Source organism: Acinonyx jubatus, chromosome C1 (genome assembly GCF_027475565.1).
Source record: "Acinonyx jubatus isolate Ajub_Pintada_27869175 chromosome C1, VMU_Ajub_asm_v1.0, whole genome shotgun sequence".
Taxonomy (NCBI): domain Eukaryota; kingdom Metazoa; phylum Chordata; class Mammalia; order Carnivora; family Felidae; genus Acinonyx; species Acinonyx jubatus.
Window position 1 is genome coordinate 157,151,111 of NC_069381.1, and position 19,662 is coordinate 157,170,772.

At 35.3% G+C, this 19,662-nt stretch overlaps 1 protein-coding gene and 1 long non-coding RNA gene across 3 annotated transcripts in view; both read right to left on the reverse strand.

Moving 5' to 3' along the window:
• The window catches only part of LOC128314062 (uncharacterized), a 263,838-nt gene that overhangs the window by 100,648 nt on the left and 143,528 nt on the right, over positions 1 to 19,662 (reverse strand). The gene's annotated exons all lie outside the window — the stretch shown is intronic.
• The window catches only part of TLK1 (tousled like kinase 1), a 196,332-nt gene that overhangs the window by 45,106 nt on the left and 131,564 nt on the right, over positions 1 to 19,662 (reverse strand). For both annotated transcript variants that reach the window (XM_053215268.1, XM_027055511.2), the window contains exons 5-11: positions 16,137 to 16,183; positions 14,362 to 14,457; positions 12,951 to 13,040; positions 11,501 to 11,593; positions 7,588 to 7,698; positions 7,347 to 7,483; positions 2,947 to 3,135 (exon numbers count right to left, since the gene is read on the reverse strand). In XM_053215268.1, coding sequence (XP_053071243.1) covers positions 2,947 to 3,135; positions 7,347 to 7,483; positions 7,588 to 7,698; positions 11,501 to 11,593; positions 12,951 to 13,040; positions 14,362 to 14,457; positions 16,137 to 16,183 — 763 coding nt within the window. The remainder of the gene's footprint in view (positions 1 to 2,946; positions 3,136 to 7,346; positions 7,484 to 7,587; positions 7,699 to 11,500; positions 11,594 to 12,950; positions 13,041 to 14,361; positions 14,458 to 16,136; positions 16,184 to 19,662) is intronic.

Here is a 19,662-nt window from a genome sequence, read left to right on the forward strand (position 1 = left end):
AGAATCAATTTTAACAGTAATCTAGGTTAAAAAAAAAAAAGAGATGAGGTTCAATACTAACATGGTGGCAATGATGGACAAATACAAGACGCCATAGAAACAGACACAGAGAATGAGGCAAAGGGAAACATCTACAATATTTCTAGTGTCATTAACTGAGTGAATGGTGATGCTGTGACTGAAGAGACAGAGGGCACTATCACTTTACCTTACAGTGATCATTAACTCCTATTCTTCAGGGATCAAGGAAAAGCTTTTAGGAGGAAATACCTAGGCATGGGATTTAAACGAACAGAAATTAAAAGAATGGTTTGGAGTTTGAAAGTCAGCAGTGAAGGGTAGGCAACAGTTAACGACAAAAGATGAGGCTAGAGTGGTCAGAAGATGCCAGATCAAGGTGCTCTGTGGAACAAAAACAGACATTCAGATCAATGAAACAGAACAGAGAACCCAGAAATGGACCCACAAAATTATGGCCAACTGATCTTCAACAAAGCAGGAGAGATTATCCAATGGAAAAGTGCTCTGAAGAAGTCCTCTTAGGGCGGTGACGCATCCATCTTAGCCCGGTGGCTCGGGTGGTTAAGCATCCAACTCTCGATTTTGGCTCAGGTCATGATCTCACAGTTTGTGGGATGGAGCCCCACATCAGGCTCCGTGCTGACAGTGTGGGGCCTGCCTGGGATTCTCTCCCTCTGCCCCTCCCCTGTTTATGCTCTCTCTTTCTCAAAATAAATAAATAAACTTAAAAAAAATTTTTTTAAATAGTCATCTTGGGACTTTTGGATTTTATCATTCAAGTAACAGAAAGCTATGTTAGGGTGATAAGGAAGAGAACGAAAGGATCGTATTTTGCAAAAATGATTCTGATTGCAAAATGAAAACGAATTGGATTGCTGGACCAATGTTGAAAGGAGAGGTAGGGGTAAAAAATAACCCAAGTAAGAGATGACTAACCTGAGTTAGAATGGTGTCAGTGGGGACTTGCATAGGTGGATATAATTGAGATCTGGAAGGACTAGTATCTTACAGGAGTGGGGTTAAAGCTAACACATACTGTATTCTATATAACCACTTTTCTACCCACTACCTTTTATCAAGCAACAAATTTACTGATTTACAAAAAGTTAACCGTTTGCTAAATTTAAAAAAATATCAATAGCTGAACGTTTCAATTCCAATTTACAAAAGCCCTCTGCTGCCCCCCAATCAGGAAAGGCTTGAAGATGGAGGTAGATTTTGAGATGGAATTTGAAAAATTATCACCTATTTTTGATGAAAAATAATAAAGAAAAATAAATGGAATCTTGATCTATAATATTAAGGATGATAATCAAAATTTGGCATGTGAAACTTAGAGAATGGTAATACAATTTACTAACAGAACACAGGAAAAGGCAAGGGGTGTGGATGTGGATGTGTGTGTGTAGACAGAAACAGACAGACTAGAATGGGAATAACAATAAATGTTTTGTGTTTTTAGTAAATATGGTTTTGAAAAGGCTGCATTAGAGGTTCCTGTGAAGCACTGAAGTACCAATATCAACTATGCAAGGATATGACATTCAAAACTGAGATACAAATATTTAATACTCAAGAGAAAAGTGTACTGGAGATCAAATCTTGGAGGTCAGTAGCATGTATGTGGTAACTGAAATTCTAAGAGTAGCTAGTTTTCAAGAATATGTAGGGGAGGAAGTAAGATGGCCAAGACAGATCCTTAAAACACCTACATTTTACAAACTGGTAGAGTAAATAATGTCCACAGAAGAGACTGAGAAGATGAGCCAGAAGAGTTAAAATGAAAATTAGGATAACAAGGTATTTCAAAAGAAATAGGCAATAAGAGAACTGGGAAAAAATAAGAAGTCAACAATATTCAACGTTGCCAAGTTAAAGACTCAAATGTCTAGGACACTGAGCATCAAAAAGATAATGTTTAAAAGGCAGTTTCACTTAAGAAAGGACAAAAGAGAAGTTGAGGCAGAAGAGACTGGCCCAAGTAAGTCTTTTGGGAAACCTGGTTAATAAAGATGACAGAATATGGAGACGAGGGTAGAGATATATAATGGCAGCAGAGTTTTTTGTTTCATTTTGTTTTCTAAAAGGAAGGAATCAGTAAAGAACAAAGTCAACGATGTAAGATAAAGGAGTATCAGATAGAAGAGGTCCCTCATGTAGCCAGGGATGGGAATCAAAGCATAAGTGAAACACGACCTTCCAACAAAGGAGAGAAAGAATACATCCACATAAAAATATCAAACGGGGATGGGTGGGTGTGTATTTTCTACTCATAAACTTAAGTTCCTGCAGAACAGAAAAATTATAGAAATTTGGATGTATCTTTAAGTCAACATTTTAAAAATGGTCTTCTCTGTGGGATGGGATCATGGTCTATATTGTTTTATTATGTTCTTTCATATTTTCCCAGTTTTCTATCATAAGCATTTAATGATTTAAAAATGTCTTTGTCCCTTGAACTATAAATTCATCATTAATGCAGAAAATTCAGAAAATAAGTAAAAGCAGGAAGGGAATAAACAGTACCTACAACTTACCAACGTATTGCTTTCACAGGTTAAAAAAATACGTCAGTTATATTACTTAACATTTTCTCAGAAAAAGGAACATTAATGGAAACACTGAATTGAAATAATCAAAACTGATAACTGACTCTATCATTCAGACATGAAGAAAGAGTGGATTCCAGTTTCCTCTTAGCTACCTAAATCTCTACTTTAAAAGAGGATTAATAAATCTCCACTTACAAAGGCAGAATTCAGATATCTGGAGATTATTAATTTAGTCATAAATTTCAATACTGCCTTCATTCCTGGCCATAACTACTTTTAGTATTTAAGTATTAGTTTAACTACAAATAACATCTATCACAAACATTCATGCTCATTGGCAACAATTAAAAAAAAAGTTAAAATGGAGGCTTACAGTTGTGGTAAATTTGGTCTAACAAAGGGATCATTCTCTGCTCCATTGACTGCTTTGTTTTTCCTTTGTTTTGGTTCAGAATTGGTAGAGGGTGCCTGAGAATTATTAGCTGTGGGAGGTTTGCGCTTGGCTAGAAGTTTCCTTTGCCTTTCAATATCTTCCCTTTGCTGATTCACCCATTCTTGTTGCCTGTATAAAAATAAATGTAAAAAACCGTATTTACTTTTTGTTTACTCTTCACAGTTAAAAGATGAAAATACATTAATAAACATGAAAAAATCATTTAACAAATCATATAACATAAACATAAATTATGGTTCCACCTTTCTGAACTAACTTGTACTCACTTTCTAGGTCTAATTTGAAGCATTCATTTCTAAATTCCCTAAATCCCTTGAACTAGGGAAAGCTGTGTTGCCATATATAATCTCATGGTAGCTTGTAGATCTCCGCTTCCTTCTTTCTAATAAGCATCAATCCTACAGACATTTGATTAGAATGTCTCTAGTTAGACTACATTACTCCATGAGAACAGAGACTGCATCTATTTTCTACCCTATTGTATCTCTGGTGCGACCACAATAATCAGCACATACTAGGTATTCAGTAAATATTTGCTGAATGACATAAATGGGCTATTAAAAAAAGAACAGAGGTAAGCACGGAGTATATTTTAAACATGCATCTGATCACTTACTGTTTGTAGAAAAACTTACAAAAGGCAAATATGAATTTTTTTTTTCCAACGTTTATTTATTTTTGGGACAGAGAGAGACAGAGCATGAACGGGGGAGGGGCAGAGAGAGAGGGAGACACAGAATTGGAAACAGGCTCCAGGCTCTGAGCCATCAGCCCAGCGCCCGACGCGGGGCTCGAACTCACGGACGGTGAGATCGTGACCTGGCTGAAGTCGGACGTTTAACCGACTGCGCCATCCAGGCGCCCCAAATATGAATTTTTTAAATGTGTAATATTATTTATTTTCCATAATGTATTTATTTTTTTATAATTTACATCTATGTTAGCACACGGTGCAACAATGATATCAGGAGTAGATTCCTTAATGCCCCTTATCCATTTAGCCCATCCCCCCCCAACCCCTCCAGCAACCCTGTTTGTTCTCTGTATTTAAGAGTCTCTTATGTTTCGTCCCCCTCCCTGTTTTTATATTATTTTTGCTTCCCTTCCCTTATATTCATCTGTTTTGTATCTTAAAGTCCTCATATGAATGAAGCCATATACTTGTCTTTTCTGACTAATGTCGCACAATACCCTCTAGTTCCATCCACCTAGTTGCAAATGGCAAGATTTCATTCTTTTTGATTGCCATCATCCGCTGATGGACATTTGGGCTCTTTCCATACTTTGGCTATTGTCAATAGCACTGCTATATACACTGGGGTGCACGTGTCCCTTCGAAACAGCACACCTGCATCCCCTGGATAAACACCTAGTTGTGCAATTGCTGGGTCGTAGGGTGGTTCTATTTTTAATTTCTTGAGGAACCTCCATACTGTTTTCCAGAGTGGCTGCACCAGTTTGCATTCCACAAATATTAATTTAATAAAGTGTTATTTTCTAACTTTATCTCTGTTAAGAAGATTTGGGGAATGTGCAAGTGCTATCTTGAAACAAAAATTGATCTGAATACGAGAAATTTAAGAAGAGGAGAGCCTGGGTGGCTCAGTCAATTAAGCATCTGACTATCTGATGCTTGATTTCTGCTCAGGTCATGATCCCAGGGTTGTGGGATGAAGCCCTGCGTCGGGCTCTGCGCTGAGCATGGCGCCTGCTTGAGAGTCTCTCTCTCCCTCTCCCCACATGCACACCCACGACTGCTCTCTCTTTCTCTCTGCCCCCCCCCCGCCCCGACACACACAGTTTAAGACATTTATGAAGAAAGAGGAAATTTTCACTACCTGAAGGAAACAAAAATTAGCATGGCTTTAAAGAATGAGCAATTAATAAAAGTAAATAAATATTACTGTTTCCCATTCAAGAATCTAAAGCTTACTAATTGTAAAAAACTACTAAATATCATGTCTACTATAAAAACACATGTTAGAGATTTCAGCAATCTGACCAGAGCAAGAGTAGGTTAACAGTGAAGCTTTTTTTTTTAACGTTTATTTTTGAGATGGGGGAGGGGCAGAGAAAGAGGGAAACACAGAAACCGAAGCAGGCTCCAGGCTCTGAGCTGTCAGCAGAGCCCAAAACGCAGGGCTTGAACCCATGAACTGTGAGATCAAGAGCTGAGCCAAAGTTGGATGCTTAACTGACAGAGCCGCCCAGGCAAACTTGTTCTCAAAGTAACCGGTTCCCTTTTAGGTCACCTCAACACGCTAAGAAAAAGTTTTAAAAACGCTACATGGTTATAAGACTAAGATTTAAAACAAGACAAATGTTTCAATTCCTTGGCTCCCCACCCCCACTCAAACCAGAACTACAGAACTTCTACTCTGCTGATGCAAAACTGACTTCATGCACACTGCCTTTTCCTATGGTTCTAGCCAGATGGTAGTAGAATATGACCAGAATGAAAGAATCACTAACCACCCACAGAGAAGAGTAAAAGGGTGGAGAAAATTCAAGAATAGCAAAGCTAGAACAGGACTTTAATCCAGTTTCCATTTGGAAGTAGGAATAACTTTATTTAAAAAGTTAACTTTTAAAGCTACTTTAGAACACAATCAAGATGTTATAAATGAAAATAAACAGCAATAACCCTACTGATCAAAATCCTAACGGAAAGTAAAGAATTACTGGAATGAATATATAGCAAATATCTGATTATTCAGGAATGACTACACATTTTAGAGATTAATTTAACATTACTAATATTTATTTCTCTTATCTGTCAACTACTTTGGGTTCTATCACTGATAAACTACTTGATACACACTGATAAGTAACTTGATATAAGGTATGTATAACAATACACAGTAGGCCCTCAATTCAAGAAATGCAAGTAATTTTTTAAAAACTAGATTACTTACTTATCATAAAAAGGCACAAAGCAAGAACAGCCAGACTGAAGAGGTGCATAGGGCAAGGCACAAGGGAAGGGCACAGAGCTTCCAATGCCCTCTCCATTTGCACCACTCTCCCCAGACTTCCACGTGTTCACCAACCCGGAAGCCCCAATTTTGCTCTTTTTTGATAGCTCAGTGAAGAAATTTTAACTACTAACAGAGCTTGTGTTTTAGATTTATATTTAAGGTTATACACTGTAACTTATTTTATTCATTACCAGGACAACTGTAGGTCTGGGTTTAGCAGCTGAGGTTCTTGCTTTTAAAATACTCAAAAATCATGGTTTCTACCTCAAACGTATCTCTAGTTTCACTGTCAATATTTTAGCTCAAACCTAATCATCTTTCATTTGGAGACCTCTCCCCATCTCAGCTGTCAACAATTTATCTTCTTTCCAACATTCCCATATTATCATGAGTTATCTTTCTAAAACTCAATTCTGACCACACACACTACAGACAAACCTTTAATAGCTCCATATTATCCACAGGAATTAAAAGCCAAAATCTCTAGCATCACAAGAACAACATCCTTCACTATGGTACACCTTTCACCCAGCACAGCTGGTGCTGAACAAAAGCTGAAGAAATCAACTGAGATAGAGAAGGCCATTCTGTGCTAAGTCCTGGGAACCAGTGTTTAAAACAGCGATGTTTATATAATACGGGAGATACAGCTTTGCCTCCATTTTGCACATAACTGAACGAGTTCTAGGAAATCTGATGTAGATGCTGCCACTACTCCTGCTTTGCAGGTTTTAAAATTTTTCCGGCAAAAAAAAAAGGGGGGGGGCAGCATAGGTCTTGGCTTCTTAACAGAGTCAATCATCTAAACTCAATAACTTCTCTGTTTTAAAGTTTACCTCAGAAACACTAAAGCCACATGTTCAGTTCAACTGATTTAGAATTATTGTATCTAAAACAGAACAGAAAAAGTTCTTGTCTTTTCCATAGGAACAGAGAGCAGACAAGGGCTGAATACTAAGACTAAAGTAAGGATTGGAGAATGGGGGGGGGGGGGAAACTAAGTAGGCAAATCCCAAGATATATATACATATAGATGTAAATCTTCCAATGACAATTACAGTTCCCTCCCAAATCATCTATAAAGCTGGAAGGTCAGTTTATATTTTGGAAAGTCATGTTTAGAATAATACATCATGCTGTATGGATGAATGCTAACTAATCAAGAAATTTGCTAAAGCTGAAATTGTAATACTTGTGTTTTACGTTCCTTTCAAATGTACTAAATTCTGTGATTTCAAATAGTAAGGAGTAGACGTAGAACACAATTCCAAATGTACAATCTTTGCAAGTAATAAAAACTCAAAGGAACACTACATTATTTAAAATGTAAGAATGACTAACTTCACGAGATTCTGAAACGCAAAACCATCTGTCCATTGTTCAGTAAATGAAGCACCATGTCTAACTGTTGTGAAGTGCCCAAGGCGTAATCTGTCTTGCATACTCTTCTCTCGGCTTGACAGTTTTTCTTGCGTACTCTGGAAGGAGAAGGAAAATATCATCAATTTTATTTATTTAAAATTTAAAACTGTACAAGGCAAAAAAGGGGTCAAGCGGAATGAAAAGGAAACAAATCACCTACCTTTTCAATAAGCAGTTTTTTGCTCATTGATATGCACTTATTTAATCGTTCTTTGTATTTTTCAAGTAATTTTTGTTGTTCATCTATTTGCCGTCTGAGATCACAATTAGCCTACAAAATAAGGAGAAAATGGAAAAGGTCTAGAATTTGTGTATATGAGACACTGATGAATAGTTTTAACATTCTGAATAAAGTATATAAAAAGAAAGGGTTAATTAAGGATTTGAGTATGATACTAAAAAATTTTTTTTCAACATCTACTTATTGTGGCATAATACTGTTAAATGTTGCTTAACTGTGCAGTGGAAAGTACATGGAATTTGTATCCATATTCCATGGTTCAAATCCACATCCTAAGGTATATAACCTTGGCTAAGTTCAGTCAGTTACCTGAACCTTAGTTTATTTCTTTTGTATTTCTAAAATAGGGGCAATACTATCTATCTCACTTAGTTAAAAAAAACTAAATATATGTATATAAAATGAATAACACTTAAAAATGAATGTAAGTTCTCTTCCATCTTTTGTAACTGATAAAACTGTTTTCTCCATTAAACTTGGGGCTGACACTACTGATGCCTACCCAATAGCTAACTATTTCCACCATCTTTCTTGGCAATAAGATACCCATTTTGCTGACTTTCTAGGCAGCCATATGCTCATGCAAAAGCCCTTATATAAACTCAGGAGATGAGTCAGATTAGTCTAGGATAACGACAGAATAACCTGGAGGGCTTGTTAGAATACAGACTGCTGGGTGGGACACACTCCCCAAGTTTCTATATAAGTCAGTCTGGAGTAGGGTCTGAAAATTATTTCTTTCTTTCTTTAAAAAATTTTTTTTAATGTTTATTTATTTTTGAGAGAGACAGAGACAGAATGCGAGTGGTTTGGGGCAGAGAGAAAGGGAGGCACAGAATTTGAAGCAGGCTCCAGGCTCCGAGCTGTCAGCACAGAGCCCGACGCGGGGCTCGAACTCACGAGCTGTGAGATCATGACCTGAGCCGAAGCCAGACGCTCAACCGACTGAGCCACCCAGGCACCCCTGAAAATTATTTCTAATAAATTCCACAGGATGCTGATGCTTCTAGTCTGGGAATCATATTTTGAGAACCACAGTTCTAGGCCAATCATGGTAGAAGCCAAAAGACATAATATATCGAAGATGCTAGGAGAAAAGAGCTACCAATCTGAAATTATATACCTAATAAAATTATTTTTCAAGGAAAAGGGTAAAATAAAGAGATTCTCAGAGGAACACAAATGGAAGTCAGTACCAAGAAACCCTCCTCATTAGGCACAATTCAAACAAACTGTGGTGTGTGTGTGTGTGTGTGTGTGTGTGTTCAAAATTTGATTCTAACATTTCTCTAAAACTACAAAAGGCCAAAAATAGCGAAAAAGAAAGGATATTTCTTCAATCACAAATCAAGATTTAATACAAAGCTACAGCAATTATGATCACCCAAATCTACTTTCTCTTTCTTTATTAGCAATGAAAGCTTACGTTTTATTCTGGATTGATATGTACCTAGCTAACCTATCGTAACTATGAGACTCTAATAAATATTTTACACCTTGATATGACCTTCAAGATAAAAGCCATACACTAAGGATAAAGGAATAAAAAACTGAAGGAGTCAAGATCCCATAAGACACTATGAAGACATCACCAGTTCTGTGATGACAGAACCAGTTCTGTTCTCTTCTCAAAAACTAATATTGTATCTCATTTAAACTATTGCTGTTTATGTTCTCTGGTACTAACAAAGACAATTGCTAAATGATAAAAGATGCTGTACCAGTGTAGGAATACACAAACAGAACATGGAACACAGCAGAGAATACAGAAATAGATCCACTTGTATATGGAACATAGATTACATGACGGAACTGGCAGGAAAGAGTGGAGTTTCAATTAAATGAGCTGGGCAACTGATTATCTACATAGAAAGAAAATAAAATGAAACCTTATTTACACCATACCGAAAAACAAATTCCAGTGAGATTAACAACTTGTCTTGAAAACCCAGACTACAAAGGTTTTAAAAGAAAATATAGAGGGATATCTTTATGATATTAGAAATTAAAAAAAAAAATAGTTCTTTTGGTATACCTTTGATAATAACTTGGTACAAACATAACATAAACTACAAACAAAAAGATGTACTTAATCATATAAAATTTTTAAATGCATCTAATCATCAAAAGACAGCATGAAGAAATAAAGAGGCAATTTGCACACTGGGAGAAAATCAATATATATGAACAACAAGAAACTGACATCAATAAAAAAAAGATAGCAACCCACTAAGAAAAAATGAGCAAAAAACATCAGTTATTTCACAGAAGAAACACAGTTAATAAACATTTTAAAAGATGATAAAAGAGAATGCACAATAAAAGACACCTTGTTTCCCTCTATCAAATTTGCCAAAAAAATTTCTTATATCTGATTATAATAAGCCTTGACAAAGATAATAAGCACCAAGATTATTTCTTGCCCACTGCCGGTAGGAGTGTAAACTAATCCAACCACTTTGGGAAAAATTTGGCATCATTATAAAGCAAAATTGAAGATGTGCATGCCATGTACTCTGGCCACATCTCTCTTAAGCATATAACGTAAGACAAATTTTTCCACATTTGTGCTAGAAGACATGTATTAGAATGTTGTTAGCAGGACCATTCGTATTAGCAAAAAAGTAGAAACAAAATGTCTACCAACAGCAAAAAGATGTATTACGGTATATTCATATAAAACCTTACTATATAACATGAAACAAAGTACATGACAATTCCACATTTAATGTTTAGTGAAAACAAGCAGGGCAAAAGGGTACATACAGCGTAATTTTTTAAAAATGTTTTTATTTATATTTGTGAGAGAGACGGAGCAAATGGGAGAATGGCAGAGAGAGGGAGGGAGACACAGAATCCGAAGCAGGCTCCAGGCTCTGAGCTGTCAGCACACAACCCAACGCGGGACTTGAAACCATGAGCCATGAGACAATGACCTGAGCTGAAGTCGGACGCTCAACCAACTGAGCCACCCAGGTGTCCTCAGCGTAATTTTATGCAAAGTTCAAAAAAACCCTGAAGTACGTTGTTAAGAATGTATAGATACATGTGATAAAACCATAAAGAAACACAAAGGCATAATAAATACAAAACTTAGTAGGTAATGGTAAAGGGATGTGAGAAGTGACTGGGATAGGATCAGGAAAAGGCAAGCTGGGAGTTTCAAACGTGTAGATCATTATGGTAAGACCACAGGTGTTGATTTCACTGAATTTCTATACCACCAGTTCTTAATGCTGGCTTAAATTATAATTATCTGGAGGAGTTTTTAAAACTACCAATGCCGAACCCCTGACCTCACATCAACTTAATCAGAACCCCTCAGGTTGGAGTTTAGGCATGGCCACCTTTATAAAGTGCCTCCCACCTTTCCCATTTGGTAATTCTAATGAGCATCATGGAGTGAGAACCACTGCTTCATACCTTACTCACATTATAATACTTTCTGATGTGTCTTTTTGCAAGGTTTCCATTAAAAATTTCACAGGATTGCATCAGTTACTTCATCTTATATAATACCGAATATCAGAGGGTTTAAGACAAAATCAATTACACCCTTAAAACTAACACAAAATGGCTATCTGTCTTATGATAGTTGATCAAATAAAAATAAATTTTATAAACTTCCCTCTATTTCTCCAACTGTTTCTCAATTCACATTTAAAGAACTAATAATTTGCACTTTAAAATAGTTATTTTCATGTACTTAAAACTACCAGAAAAAGCTTATTCTTCTCAGCTATAGAATTTTTTTTACGTTGCTAAGTATTTCCTCAACTTTTACTATTGCCAAATAATTCACTCAATTTTCCCTCTATGACTTATTACTTACCCTGAGCAAGTCATCTATACGACCCTCCTTCTTTTCCAGGTCCTGGTTTTTATTACTTTCTAATGCTGCTAATTTCAGCATTGTGAGATCAGTCTAAATGAAAGAAAACTATTTGATTATCTTCATTATATATATCACTGCATGCAAATATAAACTAGATTTTACTCTGATTCTAAAAAGCACAGAAAATATTTGAGTTTGTGTTCATAAAAGTTATCCCAAAAGTCTTAGTACAGTTTTAAGTTTTAATATCTTCAGAAGTATAACTTCTACAAGGTTACAAATATTTAAAAGACTGATTACTAAAAGTTTTAGAATATTGTTATGTTCTTCATTAAAATTCAATATAACCACTGCTTTGTGCTATCAACTCTAGCTGACTTTTGAACATGGCAAAAACTTTCATGAACTATTCATTGACTGAAAACAATGAATAGCCTGAAGTTTTGATGCATGTACAACAATTTGCACATGACCTAACAGAAAAGTCTAATGGCAATAAATTGGGTAATAAAGATGGCTAAGCAAAAACATCTACTCTTCAAATCCCCGTGGTTTGAGACAGTATCATCCCCAAACTGTCATACGTAAAAAGTTAAAATGAAAAACTTAGTAATCAAAATTCATAAAACCAAATAAGCATAAAAGATATCTAATATTCAATTTTCAAATATTTTAAGTATATAGCACATATATAAATTTATGTATAAATTTATTATATATTTATTTATTTATAATATATGTATAATTTTTATAAATTTATATATAAATTATATAAATTTATACATATATATAAATTTATATACACACATATATATGTATGTATATAAATACATACACCCAAAATGAACACCTTTTATGTCCACGTATGACAAATGTAATAGCTTCAGGAAGACGATGATTATATTTATTTGGATGGTATGTTCAAAAAAAAAAAATCAGTAAACAAAATTGACATGTTATGGTTGTTCTATTTAATATACTTAAACATCTAGATATTTTTAAAAAGTTTTTAATGTTTATTTATTTATCTTGAGAGAGAGAAAGAGAGAGCGAGAGAGAGCGCGCACGCAGGGGAGAGGCAGAGAGAGAGGGGGAGAGAGAGAGAAAGAATCCCAAGCAGGCTCCGCACTGCCAGCACCGCAAACTCACAAACCATGAGATCATGTACCTGAACTAAAATCAAGAGTCAGACACTTAACCGACTGAGCCACCCAGGTGCCCCAAAACATCTACATATTTAACCAGCATGTAACAAAGGACAAGCTGATAGTAAACTGGGTGTTTCAATTTCTCACCCCCTACAAACTACTTTTTTGTCTAGTAATTAGCTTTCTTGATGTATAATTTTACTTTATGACTATGTCCACTAGTTTCTACGTTACACTAAGTTTCTTATAAGTCACTAGTTTCTTACAAATCACACAAAGAAATTTCAATTACTATTTACCTGAGTAATTTTAAAGGATAACTGCTTTGGTTGTAAAATAGGGTGGTCCCCAAAAGCTAATGCAGTAGGAGAAGGGCTATTCGGTCGAACCTTAAAAAAAAATATTAAAATTTTTACATTAGCAAGAAGAAAATAGGCTTCTCCTCAGCAACAACTACTTAACACCTCCTACGTTTTTATCAGGATAATAACTGAATTAAAACATAATTGACTTTCTAAATTGACTTTTTAAAACTTTTTATCACTGTTTATTCAGTTAGCATTCATTTTTAGAGTACCCTCCCTTACATAAAGGTGCAATGAAAGAGACAACCATATATTCCCTGCCCTCAAGAAGCTTATATCCTAGAACCATCAAAAACATTTTAATGCTTTCAATCTGTTAAACAAGGCCAAATACGTTATTTAAAACAAAAATATTAAAAACAGATGACGATGGCTCAAAAAGTAAAACTGAGAAGATCTTAATATAGAATTCTTATTAATAGGGACAATAATGCATGCCCATATATAGTATAATATCAATTTACTGTTGAGTTTCATGGTTTATCTAGTGACTAGTTTTAAAACACATCATTGAAAACAGATTATATCATTGTATCACTGCTATCACTACGACTCAAAATTATTGAGTCTCATAGTTTATTTTGCATATTACAATATAATGTGTCCAAGGTACAAAATAAGTAAGATACAACTAATTATATGTCTACCAGCAAGGACCAGAAGGGAACACTGGAAATAAAAACAGGGTATTTGAATAAATAAGAGATACTTTGATTTTAAAAAACCTTCAATTCATTTTTAAATTACTCAGAGCCAACACTGCTTTTCTGGTTAGACATTAAACTTTCATATAATGAAAGATAAGGAAAAATGAAATCCAATATGCAAAACAATGCATATAAAAAGGACTAGGACTTAAATACACTAGAAACAAACCAAGAAGTTGTAAGATAATTTTTAGATCCAAGATTCTTCTCCTATGCTGAAATAAAATGGTCCAAGGCTAAAGGCTGCCTACCTTTGTCTAGAAAGGAATCATGCTATCACTTTAGTGGTTAAGAAATTTAATTTCTAAGAGAATTAGAAATTAGAAATCAGTAACTGAATATGGACCAATACAAGAGTATTCATTGTAGTCCCCTAAGTTTGACAGCATTCTTTTATAGAAACATTACTTCTTGGATATAATCAATTCAGGAAATCTTTAACTTAAGGATCTCACTTTGAGAAATAACGTTCTAACAGCATCAAATCATTAAAAAGAATTTAACCTACCTCACAAAATAATTTTCTTAGAAGATAACTACAAATAAATATATATAGAAGTTCTCAATGAAAAGATATTCAGTATACATACATACATATGTTAGTAGATTTAAGACTCCCTACACATGTCAAAACTTACAGATGAGGAAGGAGTGGAATGTGAATGCGAATTTTGAGGAGAACGGATCGCAGGAGGTATGCCTCTTACTGGACTTGAGCCATTCCCACCTTGGTACTAAGAAAAAAAAGAAAACACTTTATGAAAATAGGTTTAGACAGATGTTATTTTAGACATGATATTAATAATTAATTTAAATATATTGTCTTTTAAATTAAATTCAGTAGTGATTTAAATGGGTCAAGAAAAAGCAAAACTAAGGTTAGTTACAGCCAAGTCCTAAAAGACTAAAGAGAGAATACTGATCACAAGAATATGAAAAGACTATGTTTAGCAAAGACCCTTATTTTTTTTTAACATTCTGGTTTTAATTTGTTACTGCAGCAGACTCAAAAATTCCCCCCCTCCCCAACAATGAACATATATTATTTTTCCTTCAAATTTTAATAGTTCCTTATAAATGTTTGTTGAATGGGTATAATCCCTAACACCCCCAAATTAACATATTTACAAGTAGAAGTTAGTGAATGTAATAAGCCATCTTAAAACAGAATCAACATTCTCTAGATCTGTTAAAAATCCAAATGTTTGTAGCACTTAATATAAAAAGTTACACAGACAAAATCTCTTCTGTTTAACAGCACAAAATCTAATAAAAATCAATCCTTTCTTTCATGCATGAGATGAATTACAGTGCATGACTTAGGTGCCTATGAAGAGAAGCCTCCAAATCTATTCCACAGCTGCCTTTCTCACTTCTCTACCAAGAATGGGAAGAGAAAACTGCTACTGGATTCCTCTCAGGGTTTTAGGAGAAGAGCAGAGATGGGGACCTCCTAGCATGTCTTCCTGCAACCTAGGGACTTGGTCTGATTCATTTTTTACTCTACAGTGACTAGCAGAACTAGTGGCACATGAGGAATATTCAACAGACTCGAAATTTGTTGATTTGAATTGATCCAACCTTTGGCAAAGATTCTTATTAACACTGAGGGACTGACCTTAACTAAAGAGCACTAGGTTAGCAATACAAGACCATGGTCAGCAATAGTTTTACCTTAGATTCTGTAAATCCAATTAAGAAACACAATGGATGGTTAAAAAAAAAAAAAAAAAAGCTTTTAATGCAGCCCTTCCCCTAACTGGCAAATTCTGCTCTCACACTCAAGTAAATATAAGCATTTTTCAACTGAGTAGATCATGTTTGTTGTTTTAACAATCATATTAATGTACTGTAATGTAAAACTGGTAGCCAAAAGTATTTCTGTGTAAAAGGATAAGGTAATATTCTAAACTGGGTAAGAATCTAAATTTATCACATTTATTATTTTCAGGGGCTCTTAGATTCACATTTCTATTATTTAACTTCCATCTACAGGGCTCAAATGTTGCTATGGTGCCATAAAGACTGCACTGACAGCAGAAACAATTCTAAACTAGAGGTTATTCAAGTTCTCTCTTTGTACTTCCATTTAGAATTTGACTTTAAATAGGCTACTTTACATGTCTGGTCCTAAGTTTCCTCATCTGTAATATAGAAACCCTAATATCTCCTGTGCCTATCTCCTGGGCTGTTATATAAGCAAGTATGTGAGGAAGTACTTTGAAAATTACAACAAGAATATATGAATATAAAAGTAAATTTTAATGTTCCTAGGAAGACAGGACATTACATAGTACTGACACTCTGCTCTAATCACATAGATAATCAAAAGTTGAACTTGTACTTCAAAGAAATTATTTCAGCCCATACCAAAATAATATTAAGAACTGGAGGTATTTATCAATAAACTTACTTCAAAATAGTCGCTAATTTTGTGGCCACGCCCCCCAATACTTTTTCCTAGAATATAAAAGTAAAAAACTGTTACAGATCTGGTCATGACTACCTATCATACTATATCAGAAAAAGAATGTGTCAAACTTGATTTTGCTAATACACATAAAAATCATCTGCTTAATAAAAAGAACATGATATTTTAGTTGGGTAGTGATAGACATTGAAAGAATTATATTAAGAATCCTCAGAGGGTAAGATGCCAACTTCAGAAATCCAAAAATCAAATGACATTTCAACAGAAACATGTCAATTTTTAAAGTCCCAATTACTGGAGGACCACATATATAAATGACATTAAAGGATTTTGTTTTTAAAACTACATTATTCATATTACTTAATGACTGCTAATTTCATAAAAGCAAATCAATGAATTAAAAAAAAAAAATAGGTCGCAACTGTATAACTAACAAACCAATTCATACCTGTAAATAATATAAAAGCTTCGGTTAACACAAAACCATAACAAACTGACAATAACAAGCTTTAATATGAACGTTATTTTGTAAAAGTTTGGATTTTCTAAAAAAAGTATTCCCGGGGTGGGTGGGTGGCTCAGTCGGTTAAACGTCCAGCTTCTTGATTTCGGCTAAGGTCACGATCTCACAGTTTACTGGTTCAAGCCTGCATCAGACTTCCCACTGGCAGTGTGGAGCCTGCTTGAGATTCTCTCTCTGCCTGCTCACACACCCTCTGTCTCTCTCAATAAACAAAATAAACTTGAAAAAAAAAAAGTATCCCCAAATCAAATCAACAGGATATTCTTCTTTTTTTTTTTTTTTTAAGTTTATTTATTTTCAGAGAGAGAGAGAGAGAAAGAGTGTGTTTGCACACAAGCAGGGAAGGGGCAGAAAGACAGGGAGAGAGAAAATCTCAAGCAGGCTCTGCATTGTCAGTGCAATGCCAGATGCGGAGCTCAATCTTACAACACATGAGATCATGACTAAGCCAAAACCAAGAGTCAGATGCTTAAATAACTGAGCCACCCCAGGCACTCCTGTGTGTTTTTCTTTAAGTTTATTTTGAGAGAGAGAGAAAGAGCGTGCACACATGCAGGGGCGTGGCGGAGAGAAAGAGAGGGGGGCTGAAACTCCAAAGCTGGTTCCATGCTGTCAGTGCAGAGCCTGATGCGGGGCTTGATCTCACCAACCATGAGATCAAGAACTGAAATCAAGAGTTGGACCCTTAATCAACTGAGCCAGCAAGGTGCCCCCAGAGGATGTTTTTTAATAAACTAGATTTTAAATATTGCTCTTATGACCATATTGATAAAGTGGTCCAAATCATTACATATCACAGTTCTTTGATTAAAAGTTTTGCTCTAAAAAGAATCAATTTTATAAATCCTGAATTAAGGGCAGGGGATAGGCTAAATGGGTGATGGGGATTAAGGAGGGCACTTGTGAAGAGTACTGGGCTGTTATATGTAAGTGACGAATCACTAAACTCGACACCTGAAATCAATTTTAATATATATGTTAACTAATTAGAATTTAAATAAAAACTTAAAATAAAAAAAAATATTGAATTAAGAAGGTGCTAAGAAATACTGTGTTTAAAGATACTTTTTTGGATAAGAGGCACCCACCCTTCATTGGAACTATACAGAATACAGGATTTCTTCAATACAAATAAAACCTGATGACACCATGAAGTCAAAAGCTTCGGATAATATAAACACACACATTTATCAATTTAACACTGACTTATATTAATTTATTCATTTATTTTATTTATATAACAAATATTTGAAGTGGTTACTATGTGCCAGGCACTACTGAGATGAACAAAGGTTACATTTTAAGGGGTGCCTGGGTGGCTCAGTCAGTTGAGCATTCAACTCATGATTTTGGCTCAGGTCATGATCCCAGGGTCGTGGGATCAAGCCCTGCATCAGGCTCCACACTAAGCATAGAACCTACTTGAGATTCTCTCTTTCCTTCTTCCCTCTCCCTGGCTTGATATCTCTCTCTCTCTCTCTCTTTTTCCCTCTCTCCCTCTCTCTCTCTCTTTTTCCCTCTCTCCCTCATAAATAAACAAATCAATCAATCAATCAATCAATCAATATGATTTTAAAGTTCAGCAACCTTAAATTCTTTTTTATTTTTTAATGTGTATTTATTTTTGAGAGAGAGAGAGCGAGCGAGCATTGGAGAGGAGCAGAGAGAGAGGGGGACAAAGGATCCGAAGCGGGCTCTAAGCTGACAGCAGAGAGTCCATTGTGGGGCTCAAACTCAACAAACCGAGATATCATGACCTGAGCTGAAGTCAAATGCTCAACTGACTGAGCCACCCACGTGACCTAACAACCTTAAATTCTTTTGTTTAACAAGAAAAACTAAGTACTCACAACTATAAACGCTACCTAGAAAGTTTGAACAATAGTTTTATACAGATTTATTTAGAGGTCGGAAAGGAATGTGAAAGGTTTTACAGGCATACCTTGTTTCATTGCACTTCACTGATACTGTGCTTGTGTGTGTGTGTGTGTGTGTGTGTGTGTGTGTGTGTGTGTGTTTAAACACAGATTGAAGGGTCTATGGCAACCTTGCACTGAGCAAGTCTATAGGCACTGTTTTTCCAATAGATAGCATTTGTTCACTTTATGTCTCTGTGTCACACTTTGGTAATTCTTGCAATATTTCAAGCTTTTTCATTATTATTATATTTGTTATGGCAAATAATCACTGTTATCAGTGATTACAACTCACTGAAAGCTCAGATGACAGCATTTTTTAGCAATGTTTTTAAATTAAGAAATGCATGATGCTTTTTAGACATAATGCTATTGCATGCTTAATAGACTATGGTATAGTATAAATATACTTTTATATACCCTGAGAATCCAAAAAATTCATTTAACTTGTTTACTGTGATATTTGCTTTATTGTGATGGTCTAGAACCAAACCTGAAGTATCTCTAAGGTATGCCTGTATAACCCAAGGAATTTTCCTTCTGCCTATAACAACTTTCCTGCAGATTCTGAAGGTGCTATCCTTTGATGAAGACAGAGACATTTTTGGTTATCTATCCAGAAGCTATTTCCCTAATCCTTTTTCCCTAACTGAACACAAATTTTGCTCTGTTAACATTCCCTCCCCTACATAGCACATGTAATTTCAGAAGAAGCTGACTCCTGTCTGGCCTCCATCCTAATTTCCCCCCCCTACTGATCAGAAATCCAATTTTGTTCAGGTATCATCCCCTCTCCACAAAGCCTTCATTTCTAAAAGGAATTTTACCCACTTTCAATTTCAGAGATGGACCTGATTTTTGTAAGGGCAATAGTATGTCTATAGACATAACTGGGTTTGGAATGGACTCATGATCCAATTCTGGCTGACCAGATTATAAGAGAAGTTTGCTCTGGACTTGAAGAAGCTAACGTTCAAAGAAAGGGGAAAAACATAGAAAGCCAACTCTCTCTAAAGCAAATACAAGTGTGAAAGCTGAAGCAAGTAAATCCAATCAAAATTGGCAACCA